At 38.8% G+C, this 23,913-nt stretch overlaps 1 protein-coding gene across 1 annotated transcript in view; it reads left to right on the top strand.

The window, feature by feature from the left end:
- The window catches only part of CZH9orf3 (chromosome Z C9orf3 homolog), a 202,202-nt gene that overhangs the window by 159,908 nt on the left and 18,381 nt on the right, over positions 1 to 23,913 (top strand). The window contains exon 14 of the mRNA XM_026866039.1: positions 14,221 to 14,337. Coding sequence (XP_026721840.1) covers positions 14,221 to 14,337 — 117 coding nt within the window. The remainder of the gene's footprint in view (positions 1 to 14,220; positions 14,338 to 23,913) is intronic.

Below are 23,913 nucleotides of genomic sequence, written 5' to 3'. Positions count from 1 at the left end.
TTTAATCAGGTTAAAGGACTTTGTGCTCTTGTCAACTGAATGGAACTGAAATTGCACTTGCAGTAAGTATATACCCTTATCTTTTGGCCTTTTCACAATAATACTGCATTTTGTTTGTCATGTGTCTTACCAGTTCTTGGAGTAATTCAACTTTTATGAGTTACAGTGCTTGTTTTGAGTATCACTGAAATCACTTTCATATCACCTTCTTGCCTTTATTGTCCATTTGCAATTAGTAGTGGTTAAAAACTTAGATCTATTATGAATCAGTTGTTTTAGAGGTGTTTATGAAAGAAAATTGCTGTCTGTTGCAGAGTTCAAACTTAATGTTAAAACAGTAATACTCAGCTACAAGTGTTTTACCTGACGGTACCAGACTGGGCAGTTGCAGCACAGCTGGTATCTATTCCTTGTCTTCAAAGGTGTATGAAATTCAGGCAACTTCTTTAGCAACAGTTTACAGGGGGAAAATATGTCTCTAATACCCATGTAATCAGCTTCCTGTGAAATCAAAGGCTGTTTTAAAAGTTTTTCCTTATTTAAAGTGGATCTTTCGGCTTCTCTGGAATTAAGACAAAGATAATTGGCAAAACGAAGACAGATTCACTGATCCATTTGAGCTAGTTTGAAAAAATAATAACCATACTATTGCTGCAGAATTCTATGGTATGACTTTGCTATTCAGTTATTAAACCCTGTGATGTCCTTTTAGGAGTCAGTCAAGAGAGCCCAATGCTGTAAACTTGTCAGCATATGTAGGCTGCTGTTTCTGTCAGTGGAGGTACTTATGCACGCAGAGTTAATGACACCTAAGAGTTTGCAGCCTTGTGCCCATAAACTGTGGTTGTCTTGGGGTTTTGCTGGGGTAGCTGATGATGTGTTTGGGATTTTCAGAGACGTATTCTGGAGGTTACTGTAGGCATAGGGGAAAAAAACACACAGCAAACTATATCTGTACTACGTAGAAGGAAAGGAAAGGAAAGGAAAGGAAAGGAAAGGAAAGGAAAGGAAAGGAGAGGAGAGGAGAGGAGAGGAGAGGAGAGGAGAGGAGAGGAGAGGAGAGGAGAAAAGAGGAGAGGAGAAAAGAGAAAAGAAAAGAATGCTATCATTTATGTTCTTTAAGATGGAGCTATGAACAGTTGATTTTGCCAGTGGAAGATATTTACTCGTTAAAGTAGCCATAACTATTCACTGTTTGTTACCATAGCTGCCCTAATTTCAAAAAATTGCAAATGACATTAGATTCGTCCTAGAGCAATGAATTGTTACGTTTTCATTTCTAAAAAGTAGGAGTTTGGTGATAGATGTGTCTTCAATCAGTAAACTGCCTTGGACATTTTATGTGAAAAAATAACAGTGAAAGTAACCTTTTCACAATCTGTTACAGGCTGATAACTTAATGACAAGTTTCTTGCCGGAGGGAATATTTATAGTTAACTTACAAACACCCAAAAATTACAGTTTATAATGGAAACTTCAGATCCATTTTAGCCACTGTAGCATAGACATACATAAAATGAAACTTCTAGAGATTGCTTTCACCAGATGGAAAAAGCTGATGGAGTGAGCACTTGCCTTTGCTTCTGAAGAGCAAGACTCATCCCAAGCAGATGTTTTGCTTGTACTGTGGAATGGGTTGCATTTCAGTATTCAAAAACATTCATTACTTACCTTAGATTAGTTTAACTGATCATGTTACCAAGCAATTTCTTAAATTAGTTGTGGGATTGCACTGTTTCCATGTAAATAACTTGGTTCTATTGCTGTGCACGGTACTGCAGGTTCTCGCTAAAGCTTTCAGTCAAATATTTGCATTAGTAGATAAGATTATGAATACCTGTTGAAGCACTGTACTTAGTGGTTATCCAGCCCACCATTTGTATATAAATAATATTCTGCTGCTGCACAGTCAGTCCACTGCTCCCTCGAATTATCTTTTTGATTGTTTTCACATTTGTATGTAACCTCAGTGATTAAGTGCCAGTCTTGTTCTGCTTATGCGACTAAATATTCCCTTGAAGTTAGTGGGAGCTCTTCTTCCATGGAATGAGGCCATAGGTCAGCAAATTTTCCACATATTCTTCCTGGAGATCAATATTTTTTCCTGTCCCTCCTTTCCCAACGATGAAGTTAAGTAGCATGCAGCAAATAAATAAATAAATAAATAAATGAATGAATGAATGAATGAATGAATGAATAAATAAATAAATGTTATTTTGTAGAGGATAGGTTCCCCTGCTATTGATTGCAGTGATTTGCTTGATGCCTACTTACCAGGAAGTCCTACTGTGGCCTATAGTGGTTCCTCCAGGTACATGTAAAAAGTTCTGTGTTAAGCAGGACATAAACTGTCTGGAATGGAACTGAAAAGTGCACAGGTCAGGAGTGGGATATGTGGCATTCACTGCTTTACACATGTTAGATCCTTTTGCTAAAGGGAAAATAGTAGGGAAATGAAAGGTAGTAAACTATCATTTCTCTGCACGTTTATAGAATAAAAATAAATAAAAGAGTGGGGCTTTTGGTTTAGGATTTTTTTTTTAATTTTTCTATAACTGCTTTACCCTTTGTTTTCTTAGTTATTTGTAAAGCATTGGAAATTGTCAAATGTCTTTAAAAGTTGAGGTTGTAGGAAATGATTGATGGAAAACATCATTTAAAAATCTTTGTTTGAAAATGAAGAACCCAGAACTCCCATTTCAGCAAGAAGACTTGTCTTTGTGACTGCTTCTGGAAATAAAGTTGCAAGTACCTGTATTTTATATAAATACATTAAAGGATTCCAGGTACTCTGGAATGTAATGTGTAAACCTAAGGGGGAAGGGGGGGGTGGGTGTGTGTGTGTGGGGTGTGTGTGGATATGAAATTAAGGTCTTTTAAGCAATTTTTCAAGTAAAAATTTTAATTAACAAATTAGTTAAACAACTAATTTAATCTTCCTTACAGATATATTAAAACACCCCACCCTAATTTTTTTTTTTAAAAAAGATGGGATTTAATAATAAGAAAATAGGGGGTTTGGAGAGAGGTAAAAACTTTTCAGTTATTATGTGAGCATATCTTTTCATGCTTATGTGCATATACCAGTATTACAAATGAGCATCATAAATTACATTTATCCCTATTTTATGACGAAGTTAAGACATTTAAAGCTTCTACTTTTATCCCAGCTGTGAATTTGTGCCTGTGTTTGTGCCTTAAATGTCATGTATTTTGTTCAACTTAGTAGTTGCTTGATACGTTTAAAATATTTTTCTGTGTTTCTGTCACTTGTGTTATCATAATCTAGCACACATTTCTATAATCACAAGAAAGTACTAATTTTTGTATTTTCAAGAGAGCTGTTCAGAAGCTAGTGCTTTGATGTAATTCTATTAAATTAAATACAGTCATTTCCACTACAAGTTGTAGTTACAAGTCAAGAAATAAATACATTATCTGGATCAAAAAGTAATTATTAATATTGTGTGTAGATGTGGAAGTACTGGTCAATACACATGATAAAGTAACTCTTGATCCCTTTTAATAATTCTGGTATCTACCTTGGCACTGCAGGAAGTCTTATCTGAGAAACATGAACAGTAGCACTTTTATCACATTTTATCTGATCTTTACTTCTGAAATCATTAGTATTTCAACTAACCTTTAGGGTTTGGTTTGCTGGTTTGTTTGGTTTTTTTTCTTAAAAGAAATCCTCCTCCTATGCATGCTAATGGTGTGCTAATCCTATCTCAAGTCACTCAATTTCTTGAACTGCTTCAAACTAAAAATCTGTAAATCAAATTGCAGTTTGGAGAAGTTCATGTCCAGCAAGTTTCTGCTTGGATTTATTTTTATGGTTAGTTTTAATGCTCCTTTGTAGGATTTTGAAAGAGAAAATCTGTCAGCTACATCCTTGCTAATAACTATGGCATCTTTTTTTGATAGCACTGGGCATAAGGAGGGTGTCATGCAACACGCATCCACTTGTCTTCAGATCTTTTTTAAAGATTTTTTTTCTCCATTGGTGATTGTCTTCCACAATGTTTAAATAAAGTCTTATCCATATTTTTAAAATCAGGAGTAAAATGTAATGGGATACACTTGTTCTGTTCCATACCACACTCATTGCCATAGGATCTGAGTAGCTTCCACAAGTACATTAAGCAATGAACTAACATCTGTCGTGTGCTGTTTATTGTCTTATTCTGTCCCCATGGAGAGCACTGTGTGCAGTGGAGTGTTTTGTTTCAGAAAGGGCTTCTTGGCAGGGGGAAAGAGTTGGATTTTTCCTTCTGCCCCCTTAAGTACATGCTGCTGTGTATTTGTACTAGAGCAGGCAAAAAAAGAGAAACTTGCCATGCATCTGGAGTGGAAGGTGGTGGGTGCTTGTGGCCAGTCCTTAGTTCACAGTGCAAGTTTTACATCAACCCATCAAAAAGCTTAGGCTCCCTTTCAGGAAGTCTGTCCACTTTGAGTGGGGAATTGTGGAGAAAGAGCCCGACTGCCTCCTGTGATCCTCAGTCAGCAGTCAGAGGTGGTCACCTCTGTGTCACTGGTGCAGGCTACAGTAGCTGGATTAGAGGGAATTCTGGTGGGAACCAGTGTAAAATGTAGAAGACCAATATGACAAGCATGTGGTAACATGGGTTGCTAGAGTCCCAGTGCCATGTCCAGTACCAGTTATCTTCTGAAGTGCCAAGGGCTTCATTTTGAGACTCTGTAATAGTTGGGCTGAGATAGTTGGGCTGAGAAGTGACAGTGACAGTGACATTGGAACTTGGATCACTTTCAACCACGATGAAGAGTTCTTCCAGACAACTGGAGATTTTTAGTCATGGCCATGGTGAGATCTTAGTTTAAAAAAAAATCCAGGAAGGCAATGATGGTGGATTGGCATCTCTGCGTCTTCAGTCAGTGGAGAGTGTTTCATGACTGCAAACTTTACATACTGCTCTTTTAAGTTCTCAGCATCACCTATGTAGTCTTGAGTTTGGATCTTATGTGTTACATGTATTGTAAGGTTGTCTGTGATTAAGGCTTGCTTGGAGGTTATGTGTGTATTTCTGAAACTTGAATCTACTCAGTCTGGTCAGTTGTATTCTTAATTTTTTAAAAATCATGCAGCAAACCCCCCGTAACAAAGGATCAGATGGACATGGTGTGTTGTAAGAACTGTTGTGAGTATGCACAGGCTGTGTTGAACACACAGTACATCAGAGCCAGATTCCAGGTCAGAAGAAAATATTGCTAGCTGAGGTCTGGAAATGCAGTTGACCTACAAATGTTAAAAGACAACTGACATAATTATATATGAAATCACTCATCACTTGTTCTGAAATCAAAAAGGGTAGGGAAGAGAGTTGATTATTGTGGATTCCAGGAGTAAAGGGTCAAGTGATGGAAGTACCGTTTCCCATCTGTGCTTTAGTCCTTCCCTCCAGGAAGGCTTGTGACATTATTAGTGCTTTATGGTGAACCTTGGCCAGCCCTCCCTGGTGAAGTGGTGCTGTATCCTGCAGCCATGAGCTAAAGAATTGCTATGATTTTCTTCAGCAGCAGTCAGGCTGATGAGGTTAGAAGAGAAAGAAGGTTCTTGCCTCTCTCCTTCAGGTTCTTTCTCTGAATGGTTCCAGCTGTTTGGGGCAGATGTAGTGCTTCTATGGTTGACTTACCAGAAAGGAACATGTTCTGGTGAGCAAGTCATGATTTCTCCGAGACCTGACCGCACCATAACAAAAACTCTTGGTGAATTCCCATGATCCTTGAAGATCAGAATGCTAGATGAACTCTGGACTGGGTCCTGCATTGGTAGGTATAGATTTCTGATCCAGAAATTTCCATATATGTGCCAGTTTCTCAAGGAAGAAGACATGTCTTTAAGCTAGCCCTTGCTCAGTTCTGTTGCAAGGATTTTGAACTGAAGAGGTAGCTTATCTGCCCAGTGTAATTTCTAGAGATAGGATTCAGCACTTTCAGTACTGAGTGATGGGGTTACTTTGCCAGTAACTTGCAATTTAACAAAGCTTAGAAAAATTCATTGGTTTTCTGTGGCTCTCAGGTTTTTGTCCCTCTTTCTTCTTCCAGTACATGCAGTTATAATAAATAAAGGAAATCTGTTGGAGAGCACTCTTACAGATGGTTGCAGCTAGTGTACAGTGATAATGATTCTTCAGCTCTCCATTTCACAGTTGGAAGATTGGCTACTGGAACACTGGTTCCTAGTGTCTGCTGTAGCCTACAACTTTCTTTTAGTGTCTCAGAGGGCACTCACTGGCCGGTTTGTTTTGAGAGGGTCTAGACAATGGACATTCAAGGTGAGGTGCTTTCTACTGTTGTGGATCTCAGCATTAGCACATAGCATCTGAGACTTAGAGGTTTTTGGGTGGACTAATGAGGCAAATGCTTTCACTTTGGCATCTGCTATGATGTGGGTTGCAAATCTTTTTACCAATTGCTAAGGCTTGTTGGTTTCTCCTGTATGAATCCTTTAATATATAGTAGTCTAAGAGTCTGGAAAATAAAACCAGTTTTCCTTGTGTTTGGGTTTTGGGTTTTTTTTGTGGGTTTGTTTTTTTTTTTTTTGTTAGATGTATAATTTGCTGAACCTGAAGTGCCTCTGTTGGGTCTGCTCTTAGATAAGGAGGTGGTCTTACTGTCAGCTGCTTTCACATGATTGGAAAGCACTAACCGCACGGCTGACATTCTGATCACCTCCCAAGTGCTGGGGACTTCTGAGATTGAGTGAAGGGGTAAGTGAAGATCTTGCTGTTGCTGGCTTCAGCTTTAGTTTGTGTCCCAGCAATGCTGTCTATTCCCAGTGTGTCTAAGTAATGGTCCCCTGCAGTATGATTTCAGGTGTGGAATCTGGCTTCTTGTGTCCACTTTTCTCTTGTCATGGCTATTTCATCTGAAACCAGGAGCAGCACATGCTGGAAGCATGGTAGTAAGTGGCAGAGAAGATAATCTGCATAGAATAGACAATGCATAGCCTGTTATGCTTATAGGGAATTATTATGCTTGAGGGTAAAGTTATGGTGAAACTTTTCTTTGAGAAAACTAGAGTTGAGGGAAAGCACTGTATAACATGACTGAATGTGTAGTGAAAGCCACCTGGTTTTGATTTTGCTGGCTCAGCAGGATGTTAGATCATAAAGGTTTAATAATTTTTGACATTTCTGTGCACTTATATTAGATAGCTGATGTTGAATTTCTTCATAAATGGATCTTCTCTCCATTAAGTAAATTATGGAAAAAATATTTTGTACAATAGTTTAAGAAAAAAGAAATTCAGTTTATCGACTAGTAGCAATGGTTGGTCTTTTAAAAACATTACTGGTAACACATGACCAGAATATCAGACACAGAATATGAAACAGTTTTAAACTTTCATTTATGCAGCTGATTCCCACATTGAAAATCAGCTTAAAATATTGATAAAATTAAATCCTGACATTCTCATCTCACAGTATTGTAACATATATATCCACAGTTTCTCTCTCTGCTTTTGCTTTCATGTTATCCTACAAATATTTTTTAGTGTGAAGAAAATCAAATGCTAAGTATGATCTGTAGGTACAAAATGGTTTGGTGTAAGTAATACAATGTGATCTGTACAATGATTTGTACAGTGTCAGAATCACATTTAAATGCAATGGAATAAAAAAACCCTGTATGAATATCACAAAGTTTAAGCATGTAACTAGTCCCAAGAGCCTTCCTGACTTGGATGTCTGTAACATTTAGGGAAGTACAGCACTGGTTATGCAAACATTACTTGACAAATTAGTGTTAGTTTAGGACAAGTTTTACAGAGGACATCTCAAAGAAGCAGCCACATTTTGTAAAGTGCTTGCCCATCAGAATCTCCTCTTTCAAAAATGCTGAATATATTGCTCAGTTAGAAAAAGTGTCCCAAGTTTTGTAGCTTCGTGGACATGTTATTGTTGCATATATCAGATAAAGTTATAATTAAAATCAAACACATGCACAAAACCTTGTTTGAACTTTCCAGAAGCCCTCTTAAACTTTGTAACTGTGACATAACGTTTATTTCTTTCATATCGTCAGTTGCTATTTTTGTTCTCGTATTTGAATAGGAGTGCTAAAAGTCATGGAGATCAGGTCATTTGACTTGTGTGCATACTTAAGTTTGTGCGGTTCTTTGGGATTTGTGTCCTTCACCCAGCAATGCTTTCATATGTGTGGCCAGAATAAATCAAACCTTTATAGTTGATCAGGTAGTGGCCTTAAAATGGTTTCTGACATAGATTATCTACTTCCAAAAATAAGAAATCCATAATTTTGATGATCTAAAGAGGAAAGTAACTGGGAACTAAATGCAGGTGCAACTGTTTATTAAGCAAATTGCTCTCAGTGTCAGTTTTATGTCCTGCTAGTATGAAGCAAGTGACACCACACCTAAATGTCCCAGAAACAACATTTTGAAGTGTAACAGAAATCAAATACTGATGAACTTGCTGTGATGATTAATCCTTGAAGTAAGACTTTTTGAAGCAAAATTCATAGTAATTTATTTTCCATGAGTTGCCAAGCACAGAACGAACCCTCTGAGCAGACTGGTAAAAATTACACACAGTGGGAACACGTCATAGAAATGTAGCTTATCACTAGATGGAAATGTTACAGACAGAGATATTTATTTTACTTTTAAATATAGTGAAGTCTAGTTATCTTTCATAAATGTTCGAAGGGGAGCCGATTTTTCAGCAAGAGGGAAGTCATAAACTGACCCAAATAAAGTTAAACAGAACAATCTGCTTCACTACACACTTCTGAAATTTTGTCAGCCTCTGGCATAAATGGGTTTTATTTTGTAAACCAGTTCAAAGCATTTTTTTGTCAGCTGCAGATTACTTTTGTTTTTCTGCATATTAATCAAACTGCAGACTAGTTCTTTCAGAGTTAGTTCTTACTCTTAAGTCGTGTATCACACTACGCTAGTTAACAGCTGTTACATGGACATTTTTATTGAATTCATATGTTACTTGATATGAGTACATTTTAGCCCGGGGTGGGGGGAGCGGGAAGAGAAGCCTTGTTTTCATTTAAAAGAAGTCACTGTGCAGATGTAAACAGCATCTGAAGAATATTGTTTGAAGTAAACAATGACAAACTCTGTCTAAAAATGTTGTTGAGTAAATAGTGTTTTCTTGAATTTTCAAGCTAACAATTTTCTGGAGAGTTTGAGAAAGGGGGAGAATTGTTTTGCAAGGGTTTTCTGTTTAATTGCAGCCTGCAGAAAACTGTAAATTGTCTATGGGGAGAGTTTATAATGTGAGATTTATTCGGGATTTGTTTGATCAGTTAGGAGTATAGGTGCAGAGATGGCCTGGCCCTATAAATCCTGTCTCCTGAACTAGTAGCAGTACTTTCTTATCTGCAGTTAATGAGGAAATTCTGTCTGAAGGGAACCATTCACTACTGAACTTCAAAGAGGGGTTTTCCCCTTTCTGTCTTAAAAGAGGGGTGGGAAGAAATTTAGTTTGACTTTGGAAAATCTTGTAAAAATGTAAATAAAAAAGACATTTCATGTTTTGGGGGCATGACAAGACTACCTTCTCTCAAAGAAATACAGGAGAAATACGTTGTGCCTTAGAAACTTGAACCTTTTCAGTATAATTTTCAAAGGTCAAATTAATTCTGTTTTGGGCCTTGTTTATATTGTGTTTCAGCCATCATTTTCCAGTGCACAGTAGTGATTTTTTTTTTCCTTTCTTCCCTGTTTTTGTTCAGTATAAACAGTTCCTTGCTGTGGTTACAGACAAATATAGCAAGAACCCTCTCCTGAGAGAAGAGTCTCCCCGTGCATTTCTTAACCATTTTTGGGAAGAATCAATCTATCTGTGCACGCAGGGGAGGGAGGCAATAGCTGTAAATTGAAGTGACATCATATATATTACTCCCATTGATCTGCTTTTAGACTAGAGCCAGGATAAAAGGAAATGGCATCAGGGAGGAAGTATGCTCATTTAGGCACAGATCCCAGTGTGATAATGGAGTAATAATAGAAATCACGCCACTGTCAATCGGTTGCTGCATTAGTCTGAGGCAGATTTCCCCTCCAAGGAGGCTTTCAATGACTTCATTCAAGTGCAGGCAGGAGCAAATGGGATATTCAGCATACCAGATGTACTACTTTAGTGATTTGTGTCCTGGCTTAGGGGTGCAGTGCAAGCGCTGGTGTTGTGGATGCTCAAGTAGATATATCTGTGTCACATTTCATGGCAGTGAAAGGTCAGTAGTCAAATGTTTCAGTGGCATTTTTTCTAGTATAAAGGGTGAATCTGGCATTTATTGCATTTGTTAATGTAGGAAATGATAAATACGCTCCTTTGCGTGGGTGGTCTTTCTGGGATGTGAGGTCGATGACCTCTGTATCTGCCATACCAATCTTTTTTAAACAGGCAAGATGTATTTTCTTTGTACTTTTTACAGGTTAGGAGTAGGTTTCAGCAAACTCAGTTTGGTTGCAAGATTATTTGTAGAAACCCTTTCAAACCTACCAATATCTTGAGATATTCTTGTAACACAGTATAGTGGCTTAAGTGTCTTGTGTACTGAAATGAATAAAATACAAAGTATGCTTTCTTTCAGTTCCCAGGTATTTAGTATACATTGAGTCTCTGCCCCATTAAGCTGCTTCAGTAATAGTCTGAATTATATTTTCAATTTGGTTACATTTTCTTTAATTCTTTTATCTTGCCTTTTTTTTAAACACAGACCTAGTTTTGAGACTCCTGATCATTTGGTTTAGAGGTAACAGCCTCATTATTCAACCTTTAAAACCACAACATCAGGTAAGATAAAGGAAACGGGACAAATGGCTTATTTAGTGGCAGGACAAAGTGAACTCTTTCAAAATGCTGAAGAGTTGCAGGAGAGGTTTTGCAGTCTTAAGGGCAAGGTAATTTATACAGTGCTGGGATACAGCTTTATAGTGTGGATGATGTTTAGTGATATGGGACATGACAGAAAAGCTCTGGTGTGCTTGATTGCATCATACTAATTTATTTCCTCTTTGTAGTGTCAGTTCTTGGAGCTGGAGAGAGGGGGAGGGGCAACCCTGGGAAAAGCGGTATGATTTCCTTGTGGCAGGCATAGGCTGGGACATGAGCTATCTACGGTATCAATAGATGCTGTTGCAGCAGTCATTGCTGTAATGAAGATGGTTTCTTGATACTTGCCACATTGCCTGATTGAAGCAATCTACTTTATATTTGAGCATTTTGATTGAGCATGCTCCAATAAAATTCAGAGTGTGATTGATATTTTTTTTTTTTTTTAAACAGGGACACTGACATTTTGTGTTTGAGTCGTTACGGTTGTTTTCTGAACGTTCTCAGCATGGAGACACATATTGACATAGTGAAGTTTATCCTGCTGTGTTTTGCTGCAGCTGTGCTGTGTGGGTTTTTTTATGTATGTTAGATGTTCAGTATGCATTCACAGTTGTAAAGGAAAATGACATCACAGTACTTGAAAAGAAATGTACTTTTTGTTTCTCCAGCATTTATGGTTTGGTAGCATTTAAAAGCAAGGGCCGCTTTGTATTAATCATAAGGCAAACAAATGGAAAATCAACAGTGTGTACCTCAAACAATTCTCATGATGTGAAAGGTGAGAAGTAACAGGTGGGTGGAACAATAAGGACAGTCATAGGGAAAATGAAAAATAACAGAGTGTGGATTTTTTGACTGAAAATTCAAGTGCAATTTTGTGAAGTTTATTTATAACTGTTAAAAAGCTTCTTTGGAGAGAGCATTATTCATATTGCTGTGTTTGGGGAAAAGATTTCTAAACCTCTGAAGGAATTCTATAGTAGTCTCTGTAGTTATGAAACTTTGGTGGAGCTTTCTGCCTCTGCTTAGGATAGATTTTTCTCTTAAGCAGAGTCTGTGTTACTAAAAGGAAAGGGTAAGAAATGAAAGAATGTTCCTCCTTTTATCTGTGTTGGAAGTGGGAGAACACAATGTAATAGCTGTGCCCACTAGTGCCACTTTGGTTATAGGTCTATCAGCATTTCTTCTGCGGGTGCTCTCACCCTCTCTGACAGTCTTTGCTAGCTCCTACCGTGGACTTTAATTAAACCATGAGCTGGAAACTGGTATGTAAAGTCTAATCTTGGGCAACTGGAACGTGGGAAAATAACAGGTCATGGTCTCAGATTTTTTTTTTTTCTCTGCAGTCTTAAATGTAAAGTAAGAATTTAAGCTGTAATTCTGAAAACTCTTCACCCATAATGCAGCACTAGGCAGAGGTAAATTAAGGACATGGCTGTTGATCTGCTTTTGTTGGCTTCAATGAGATTCTGTAATGTTATCTTAAACAATAGCTTTCTGTGGGTGAATCTGTATAGCAGTTATACTGGAGATATAAAATAATATCTGTTCTGTACCTATGTATTCAAGCATGTGTTCTACAGTTTCTACAAATTTATTATTGTGCTGTCTTTGTAGTTAGCAGGGAAAGCTTTCTAAATCAGAAGTTACCTTTCTGTGCATGGTGGTCTACAACATTCCAGATTTTATTAGTGTTCAGAATGAATTCCGTTTCCAAACTGAGCCAGTTCCCAGAAGCCTTCCCTGTTCTATTTTTTAGAGTGTCTCACCATCCCCCAGGCAGCTGCTGTTGAACTGTGCAATAAACATTCAAGTTGGTATTTTAGTAGTTGTCCTGAAATTGAAATACTTAATTTCTTAAAATGAATATTTTTAACCACTCCATTGTGTTGGCAAGCTTTGGTATCACTTAGAAAATGTTAGAGTAAGATGTGAGTTTTTTTCAGTCTTTAAGAAGACAACTTGAATAATAAAAAAACGGAAGGAAATCAAAATGCAAGGAAACCAAAGTAATAATATCCTAGAGATCTCTTTCTCTTTGTTCTGAATTAGATAGTAATGCTAAATTATGTCTGGCTAAAAGGGAAGGATTCCTGTTGCTTAGTTAATTGTTAATGGTGATATTTTACAGATTAAGACCTATCAGAAGATCCTTGATACCTTCCTGGACTTGCTGTCAAAAGTCAGGGGTCCAGATTTGTCAGTCCACATAAACAGCTCTGGCTGTGGGGTGTGTTGTTGGAAGAGGCATTTCCTATAGCCAACTTCATTTTGTGCATGCCTAATGCATTGATGCAGCAGAGGGGGACACGGGCAGCAAGGCGGGAGCAGAGAATCACCAAATGTGATAAAAGCTGGAGGTAGTGTTAAAGTAACAGGATATCTTTTTTGCTTAATGTGTCTGAAGACCATTAGAAGTGAACAGTGCTGGTTTCTTTTTGGTGTGCAAAAACTTAAATTCACATCCTTCCTCCCTTTCCCCTTTCTCTTTTGGCACCCTGCAATGATGAATAGTGGGGAAAGCTTTGGGGCATATAACAAATTTCTGACTGATGGCCCCAAACCCTGAATTTCCAATAGATCTTTCCTGGCAGCTGGTGTAATTTCTGTTTGAGCTCTGTGAATTATTTATTTGTTCATCCAATAAGCCTATTAAACAGAGCACTTAAGCACTTGCTACATCAGACTTCTTGTGCTTTTTCTTTTTAGGTTACATTAGGTTCAACTTGAAAATGATAGGTTCTGGAGTCAGGCATCTAACTACTAAATCTATGTATGTGTATCGATAGATACATACTGTGTGTGCACAAACATAATGTCCATGCGTCTTTACCATGCAATGATGAATGGCTTGTGCTTCAGGATGTCATTACAACACTTGTTTTGTAGGTCACTTATTTGTGTTGTGTTCCTTTATTCACTGTAAGAATATTGTGCAATTGCTCACAGAGCAGATAAAAATGCCACTCTTAAAAATTATGCATTCATATGTCTGGTTGATTCCTGAAATTATGCACTGTGAATTATCTTTTTTTATCCCTTCTCAGCCCAAACAAAATGGAATTACTCAGCATATGTATTCCATAAAAATCTTACTTAATAAGCTATGATTATGTTTTGATAAGATAAGCATGGTTTAGATCTCATCTAACTATAGTAGTGAAAACCATGGAAAATTTGGCTCCAGCACAGAGTCTTTCAGAACACAGACACATAAACCCTGAGGTTTTCCAGAAGGTGGCTAAAAATTCTTGTTGTATTTCAAACATGTGCTAGAAGTACACAGGTTATCACACTCTGGTCCCCTGTGGTTTGTTTCCATTTAATTGCTCAGTCAATAGAGATCTTTATTCACATATAGCATTTATTTTCCTCTTAGCTTCTACCTGACCAGCTGGTCTTACTTCTGGAGTCTCTCTTGGAGGAGAAGACACTATGTCCTAGAATACTGCAGTCCTTAGAGAAAACGTACCAGCTCCGGGAGCAAGATGCTGAGGTAATTCACTTTAAAACAATCCACCTAACATACGCCATTGCATTGTTGACTTTGAATGGTAGTGTTCTACTAGGATCTAGGCTCATTCAAGTTCCTTCTTTTTGTGTCTAAATCCAAAATGGAAAGTTCTTAACTCCAGTATTGTTGCAACTTCAGATGTCTTAATTACTCGGTATTTCTGTGTGTTTTGCATAGGTCCAGCTGTGTTTGTGTACCGTAGTAGCAGGAGCCTAGATGTCGTAACCATTGAACATGTACTTTGGGCAGCACAATTGCTCAAGTGTTGGATTTCTCACTATTCATGGTGACTGTGTGATAGAGCCTGGTTCATTTTATTTGTGTGTTTTGTTTCCAAGTGCAATCATGCCTGCCATGGTCTAAAATTATTCTTCCCTGTGGTCAGCCCATATTGTTCCTCTTTGAGTGCTCCAAAGTCTCACTCGGGATTTAGAAAAGTTTGCTTTCCAGAGAGACTACAGTATATTCTGGTTTGGGGCATCAGTTTCAGTGGGAATCAGTTCTTCACAGTTGTGTCTAGTAAGTGCCAGGGATGTTAACAATGCCTGAGGAAAACACTGCTGTATATGATATTGTAAATGTGACTTCCCCATCACAGGCACATATGAGGCTAGCATCCCTGCTCCAAAGATTTTAATGTCTTTGTGGGCCAAACCAGTAAATCCTTATTACCACATGCAGCACTGGCTATTTTGTAGAGTTCCATGGATTTCTCAGGCTGGGAGAGTTGTGGTGATTAAGGCAGCAGAAGTTGTGTCTGAAAGCACCCTTGGAATGAGTCTTTGCTTCGAGTACATAGTATTCAGGAGGGGACGTAAGAAGATGGAATCAGTCATGAAAATAGAAGATGTGTAGATTTATAGATCAACAAGTGTTGGTTGTGAAGTAGCATATGATCAAACACGTGCAGTGAGGGAGCACGGTAAATTTAATGTGACATTTGATTCTTGTTTAATTAAAAACTACTGTGAAGGCTGCAGAAAGTCAGTATGCATGACTTACCCTGTTATAATTGGAACTTTATATCAATAATTCAAATTGAAGGAGAGAGCAAAATCTCTCTTGTTAATCTTGTGCGGAAGTTGTAGGTTGAATACTTGTAGACACCTGGGAATCCAAATATTAATGTAAAGAGTGATAGAACGAGGATCTAGCTTTTTTCTCATTGAAAAACAGACAACATTTTGACTGTTGCCATTTACTGCACTTTTTACCTTTTGTTGATACAGGTTTCCAAATGCCAGATTTGTTTTTAATTACTACTTGAAACAACATTTCTATTTATAAGTATTAGAATATATTTTAATCGCATCTGAATACCAGTGAAATGTCAGAGGCTCTATAATGGGAAGAGGAATTAATAGGGAGATAGATCAAAGCAATAGCTGTGGTGTTGCTGCTTCTCATGCCTGTGAATTGTAACTATCAGGCCACAAGCTTTGGTTTCTCAGGGTTTTTCTTTCTCTCCACTTTCATGCTTGCTTTTTTCCTTGCACTGTCATATAAAAGTACACAGGCAATCTGTCTGAATTTTTTCTTTTTTTTAAAAAAACAAAGTTACAGCCTCAGTCAAAGGAGCATAATCTCCATTTAATTTTACAAGGTGAAACCAAGGGCTTAGCAGACATTGAGAAGTACAACTAAGATAACATTACCATTAGCATTTTACCAGTCATCAGACCCCTGATACCTACAGCCCTTTAAAGGGAATGTTAGCTTACACGCCCTCACATACCTGCAGGAAGAACTTTTCATGGCTCTTTCTCCAGTATATGCACAGGAGAGTTTTCTTGTCGTGACCCAGGAACAAAGAACTGCAGTCCAAGCCTATAGCAGAGCTGTTCTTTTCTAGATTTAATTTGTGAAGATATTACTCACTGCAGAGATCCTGTTGTGTTACTGGAGTTTAAATGTTCTCAGTAACTAAACATTAGAAATGGATCATTAAAAATTCAAGCATGAAAAATTGGAGGCAGGCCAATAAAGAAAGAAAACTGTCAATGTCAGAGGTTTTATTCAGGGAATTTTGTAAGTAAGGTTGTCAGCTGTGTTCCATCCACCAGCAGAAAGTTAAGAAGTAAGAACTTATTCTTTTATTTTTGACAAGTAGTGTTTAAATTCTCACTAATCTTCCAGTAGGGATTAGCAGTGATATGTCCACTAGTATGTGCAAGTGGTACACAGAGAAGTTATGTTTCTTTGTATTTTAAACAAAGTTTGGTCTTAAAAATTGTAAATAAAATGTAGTCTGCACACTCAGGAGATAGAAGGCTAAATTGTACATAAAATGTAGTCTGCACACTCAGGAGATAGAAGGCTTTCCCTGTATGTAATGTAGGTCACTAAAAGGCCTTCTTAAAGCATCAGAGGGTATATAAAAAATAATGCGTATATGTACTGCTGAGTACTCTTGTGAGTGCAAGAGTGTTCCACACTTTGTAGTACTTATGTGTAAAAAGTAAAGGATTTGGATAATCACACCTCGTCAGCTAAGTGTTGGGAGGGGTAAAGGGGACAGTTGTCTGTGGATTTTACTGCTGGGATGAAATCAATACAGAACCACCATCCTGTCTCTGCCCATTTTAAAGGACCTGAATGTGCTGTATGGACAGTTCAGTGCTGTAGCACGCTGGCATTGAAGGACCACACTGAAGTTAGCACTGGTGAAGTACTAGGGAAAAGTTGCCCAAGGTTGCTTAAGCCTGGTTGGCTGGAAATGGTGGGCATTGGGCTTGTTTTGTCTTTGAGTTACTTTACAGTTCACTCACTGAGAAGCCTGCGTAACACAGCTCACTAACTCGAATTTCACAAATGCTGCAAGAGAGCTTCTTAATTGGGGGTTGTTTAGTCCTACACATGTACAGCATGGGAATTCCTGGTTCATGTTTCTTAAATTTTTATATCTGTATTTCTGAAGCATCTTTATTTCAACTTTAAAGTTCATTGCACTTGTTATAAAACAGTGTGTACAAGGCAGTGTCTGCACTTGCCCACGGCAACATGAAGGTCTGTCCTTAGCCAGTGAAGGTTGCCAACAGCACTGTTTGGTATTTCTAACCACTTGTTACCACACGCATGTACAGTCTTACCAACATGAGGGTGCACCTTCAGAAAGGAGATGAGTGCTTCCAGCAGGTTATCTGACTTGTTTTGATTCCTTCATAGCAGCAGGAGTGGAGAGAGGTATGAGTTAGCTTTTGCCTGAAATTTAACTGTTGATCTCTCTTCAAGTAGTGCTCAAGCTGTGTCCTTCCTGGGATCTTCTCAACAACTCAATTCCTGTCCTCTCTCAAATGAGTTCTCACCACAGATACGTAGCTTCAGAAGAGGGTAGGAGGTCAGTTGTAGCCTCTGCTTTCTAAGGCAAACACTGATTTGAATACTTCAGCTAAAAAAACCCATCAGAAGTTAGGTAACATATTTCTGATTCATAATGCATAACACATCTCTGATAGCAACCTTTGAGCCACAAGAGCCAAAAGTAAGATACTGATGGCTTAATCACTTTCATACTGATCTGCCCCCAGTCTTGGATGCTACAAGAGGCTTGTTAGGGCATCTGCCTAATTGCAGAATTTGTGACTCCCTCCTATTTTTTTCAGTCTACTTCTATAACAAATAATGATTTTGTTTTCTGTTTCCTGTTTAACCTTGGAACTTTCGAGAAGGCACAAAAGGAAAAGTTAGTTTTCCAGAGATTGAATTCACTGATGTGAATTATTTGAATTGAGCATATTCAATACATCTTTAAGCAATGTTTTGAGAACGATGAAGGTCTCAAAGTTTAAAGCCATTTTTCTCATCACCTTTCAGTGCCTTGAGCTCAGACCTGGTCAGACATGTGTGAGGCAATTGCGTGGAAGAATAATTGTGTTGTCAGTTTTCTTTTCCTGTTCCCTATTTTCTTGCTCTGCTGGTTCCTGCTACATAGTAAGATAGATCATAGGCAGGCTACATCTCCATAATGTACCACTGTCTCAGAGAAGCCTTACAGAAACTGACTGCAGTTTGAAGATGACAAAGTCCAGCTGGAAGCTGAGCTGACTGAGGAGAACTGGGTTATGATAGAAAGCAGCTTCCGTTGCCATCAGACAGTGTAGTAGGTTTACAGAATTGAAGGTGGGTCTGGGCTTGCTTTCGTTTTGTTGCTTTCTGAGGTGACCATTTTATGCAGATATTTAATTTTTTCAGTATCTAGTGTCTGACAGAATGTGGAAAGTTGGTCTACACGGAAAGTTTCTGGTTGCCAGTATTTTTTTAAGTCTACCTAACCTTGATGACACCTCTTTTGGTATCACTATGCAAGCTTATCTTGTTTGAGCATAGGCTGTTGAGGACTTTCATTATAAAACCTGGAATCAGCTAGTTAGAAAGATCTAAAGACAACACTGGGGACTCTGGATAACAGTGAATCTGTTAACTAGAAGAACTCTGTGATTATTTCCATTATTTCTGTTCTATCATCTTCATTTGGTCAGGGAGAGGCCTGTAATGTGTGTGTACACATGATCACAGGACGACTGAGTAGTCTGCAGAATAGTAAAAAACGCAACATGAAAAAGATCGGTAAGGGTGTAGAAGAAGGGCAGTGGGTGTGTGTGACACTTTTAGTCTTATTTAAGACTTGACAGTATTTCTGCAAGTGTGTTTTACTTGTTGCTGAAGCATCTAAGACCTGGTGATAAAAAAATACAGAATATGGGTGAAGCAGAAAGATTTATGGTGTATTTTCCCAGACTTCTGACTGTAGAGTTAGCTTTTCTTTCTTTCCTACTGCAGGCATCACTTTTTTTATAAAATACCTTGTCTGCATACCATATGGAAAGTAACTTTGTTAGTTTTTGTTGTCTCAGCAAGTTGGCTGAAATGATCTTCACTTACATAAGGCTTTCACTGTGTCCAGAATCATAATGTGGTATATTTTAGGGAGAGAGGAGAGACTGTAAGTGTTTCTGCAGAAAATGTGAGTAAAATGAGTTAAGATCATAATATCATCAGTCATGTGGGTGGCATAAAGTCATTCTCACACAACTACTTCATTGTGCACGAGGTCTGCCTGTGAGGCTAAGGCTGTAATGTGGTAGCATCTTATTTCACTGACAGAAATCCAGTCATGCTAATACAAACCATATAAGGTGCTTGGCATCCTAAAAGTGGTGAGAATAGTGTTTAGGACAAAATAACTTTGATTCATTGATCTTTCCTAGCCTGTAAAAAGCTGGCAGACATGGAAGTACATACCTGTCTTGCCGCTTCCCATCTGATGGCAACTGCATTGAGCTGAGGACATTCTTGCACTGCATTATTCAGCTGTCCTGCCAGTTGTGGCTGGGCATTGTTGGAAGGCACCCTTATGGAACAGAGCTCTGTAGGGCACAGTGTGAAACTGGGTGGGAAAAGGGAACTTGTCGGGAGAGGTCAGTCCATGCTCAAAGTCAGAGAAGGCAGTCGGTGAGCTTTCCTTCCAGCATAGCCACTGGGCTAGTCCTCCCTTGGGGCAGGGGCTTGGGAACAGTCTCCAGCTTTTGAATAAAGTTAGCAAATAGCTCCACAGGCTTGCCAGTCCTCCTGGACTGGACTGTGGAGCAGCAGATAGGGACGTTTCAGATAGTGTGGTGTAACCAAAGAAAGTTACATGATCCTTTTCATTAACCTATGTCATTGTTGGTATGAACCACCAACTCGATAGATGGAAAAGGTAACAGCTTGAGCTGATGACCATATTGAAGGACATTACTTTCTTCAGAAGATAAGTGAATACAGTATTTTTTTACTTCTTCAAAAGTAAAAATACTTTCCATACCTGTTCCCTGTTTAAACATACAGCTTATTACTCAACTTCAACTCAAGTCAGGAGGAGATGGTTTATTTTGTATATGAGAGTGTGTTTTGTAGGACTTAGAAAGCTGCTGTGAAAATTTGTCATGGTTGCAAAATAAATTTCACCTGCCTTTTACTTTTTTAGCATTGTATTCAGAACATTATCGTGACACTAGATATAGTTAAGATTACGTAGAAGAATTTTTTTTTTATTTGCAGTTGAATTGCAATTAACAATTGAGTATTAAGGAATTGAGAACTTAGAAAAAGCTCTGTAAAGCAGTCAGCTTGCATGCCAGATTTGTTCTGAATAAATCAGATTTGAGAGTTGTATTACTTAGGTGGTATGTTCTTTAAAGACAGAAGAAAGAAGAGAGAAGAAATGCCAGTTTTTGCAAAGTGAAATCTCTGTACTATTACCAGTCTGATGCTTTTCACACTCATCCATACAGAAATATCAAGGTTTTTTTACCTGGTCTTCTCCTGATACTTCTGGAAAATACTAAGAAAGAGTATCTCACTGTCATAGAAAGTTTTTCCCATTTTCACTAGTAAAGAGGCTAATTTCAGAGTACAATAGACTTCTCCTCCTAAAGAGGAAATGCATTGGTTGCAGTAGCAGCCACTTGTCAAAAGGTCCTCTGTGATCATGATACGTTTCAAGTCTTCACCCTGTTTCATGTTCTTGTGTTACATCTAAATGCAGTTTGAAGGCTCTTTGGCACAGATGATATTGGTAAGGATAGTTTTTCACAAGTGTGCATTTGCAGGAGTTGGATATTTTTCCCAATGAAAGGAACTTTGAAAAGGGTAGCTTCTAGGAATATGGCACTTGCTTCCCAAAGATGAGGCCCATAATTCAGTGTGAGGCCAAGAAAGTTGGAATAGGATGAGGGAAAAATGCTTCCAGTAACAGCAGTGGGAGTTAGCCCCTGGAACTGATGCTGGCTCCTGTGCCCATCCTAACTACGTGAATGTGTTGGGATGAATTTGTAAGGCTGACCAAAAGATAATCTCAAGTAGTTGTAATTCTGGTTTGTTTGTTGATACATGCAAAGTATGGGGACTTTTCCAGCCACTTGAGAAGAACAGAAAATCCCTCCATCAGCATTAGCTCTCCGAAGGGCATGATCAGAGCACAAGATTTATAGAGCACTGGAAATAACTTTGCAGCAGTCAGCACACCCGATCCCGTACCCCTCCAGGAGCCAACAGCAACACATTTGTTCCAAGTGATCTCATTCACTGCTGGGTGGCATTAACATGAGTTTCCAAGCCCCTCACTGGTGCCATTATCAGCACTGTTCACTCATTGGCCCTCATTTTCCTAACTGGTTTTGGGGCTTAATTTCCTCCTTATCTGGCAGCCTAACAACTTAGCAAGACTTGGTAAGAGGGAACCAAACATTGAATTTGGTTGGTTTGGGTTTTTTTTTTACTGTTTATCCAAAGAATCCATGGAGGAAGGGATTGGAGATAGTTCCTGCTTTTCTATGTCCTATTGTCCAGGAAGGAAAAGGAAGGGGTGGAGTCCTCTTGGCTTCTAAAATCATCTCAGAGGTGTTCTGAATTGGGTGGAACTGCTTTATATAAAATTTTACACAAGCCTAGCAACTGTAATACAAACCACCTGGCCTTGTCACGAAATTTAAAAGGTTACTCTGTTTGCATATATATGATAGCACTGACATAGCAGCCAGGATGTCAAGAAGAATGTCGTTTTAAAAATACAAACCAAAGCTTCCTAGCTATCAGCAGTAGGTTTTTTGTTTCATTATGAAGCTGTATGCATTTTTGTGCTTGTGTGGTGCATCCTCTTTGGGTTTTTTTGGGTTTGGTTTTTTTTTTCAGTTAAAAAAAATAATCTGAAGATACTTTTTATTTAAAACAAACTGATTTTAAGGCTACATCCAAACAGCTCATCTACTACTTCTCTCTTATTCCTGTATAAAGGCTGACTGCAGATGCCAGGTTATGCCTGGATAGGACCACCAAGTTGGAAAAAGTCTGCTATGCTGTAAGCCTGTGAGGTCTAAATAGTTCAGAAAACAGGACAATTTAAAACTGCTAACTGTAGATGGTTCTGACGTCATTACCTTAGCCACACAGATCTGGTCCTACCGCTGAGTCACTGACTTAATAATGTGTGGGTAGAAGTCTGCTGTCCTTTCAATTCCATGCCATTTAAATACTGGGTTGCAGTGTCCTGGAGAGGAATTTTGTTGTGTTCCACATGGGGTAAGCATTAGCCTAAGCAGCAAGGGTCACTGTGATCTTGCATGCAGGGAATAAAAGAGGAAAAGGTGACTCAAAAATCTGAAACATGCAGTAAAATCTAGATGTTCTCATTTCAGGATGAGCATGTTTCTTGTGAGTTTATAAAATCAATATATATTTCACTTAAGAGTTTTTGCTGGGGGTTGGGGAAAGGGGTGTGTGAGAGAGTGATGTGAAAGGTCTTTGTCTTTAGAGTCAAAATCTCATGTTTCATTGTTTTGAAAATTGGAAGCAAAGTTTTAAACTATGCAAAATTGGAAGGATGTGAGTATGGGCTGGGTAGGCTGGCTGTGACCTAAGATGTGGAAAAGCCAGGCAGCCACATTGTTCATTGCCTGGAATGTGAGTCTCTTTTTCATATGGAGTTCCAGATTTAGTCTATGACAGTGATCTTGTCTGGAAATCACAAATGTTTGGACCACAGTTGCTGTGGGACACCAGAGATAGAAGGAAGGCTCTTTTTTTTGCCTCTAGTTACAAGAGGGAGAAGGCAGAAGTAGAGGAATGGAGAGAGAGGGTCATAAGCAAAAGGGATAGCTTACTGTTGCATTGATACTTGCAGCAGCCTTTCTTTTTCCTGAACAGGAGTCATAATTTAATAATAATTGGTAACGGATGGTGTGCTTGATCTCAGCCTCTACAGAGCTGGATTCCTGCTTCAGATGTATGGGTGTTTATGTGTTTTTTCCCACTACAACGTTTGGTTTTATAAGTCCAGCATGCTTTTATGTGCATGTATAAATAGCTTGTGTTGAAATACATATACAAACACTGTATGGGTAAAAATGCTAGGCAGACTTGTTCTGGAGTCAGCTGGCAGTGGCAGTGATGACAGGAAGTATTTGAATCACTTGCAATGTCAATATAAAAAAGAATTGGAGTGGTACCAGTGATACTATACCCATTATTGTAGATAGGTGTTTCAGTAGGGTGTCAGAGGGAATATGGATGGGGTTGTGTATGAGATGGAGAGACAGTTGTGGTGATGCATTTTGGAAAAAGGGGTCACTTTGGATGTACACATATGCCTGAGATAGTCTTACCTTGCTGGAAGGTATGGGGCTTTTCCCTCCAGTACTTCTTGGTGGTGGCTGCAGTGTGAGGTTGGTTGTACCTTGGGCTGGGACCTGACCTTCCTTTCTCTCCCTCAGAGGTACACGATCTCTGGCCCCTCAGCACCATGTCCTTACTCACCTACAGCGTGTCCCTTCGTGCCTGCAGCCATCCTCACCACAGGACTCAACTGGGAGAAAGGACAAGCAGGGGCTGGGGGCAGGTGGGAGTAAAGACCTGGGAGCACCCCAGTGGCCCTCTGGTGGGGACGGGGAAGGTGCGAGGTGCTGTAGGATCAGGTGCAGGGCCTGTAAGGTCGGGTGCAGGTGCAGGGCTAGCACCACAGGCAGCGGGGCTGGGACCCACCCTGTTCTGGTGCAGAGTCATACTGGGATGCCAGCATATGTC

This window comes from Athene cunicularia (genome assembly GCF_003259725.1).
Source record: "Athene cunicularia isolate RWA chromosome Z unlocalized genomic scaffold, athCun1 chrZ_part2, whole genome shotgun sequence".
Taxonomy (NCBI): Eukaryota; Metazoa; Chordata; class Aves; order Strigiformes; family Strigidae; genus Athene; species Athene cunicularia.
This window is presented reverse-complemented; position numbering and strand designations above follow the sequence as displayed.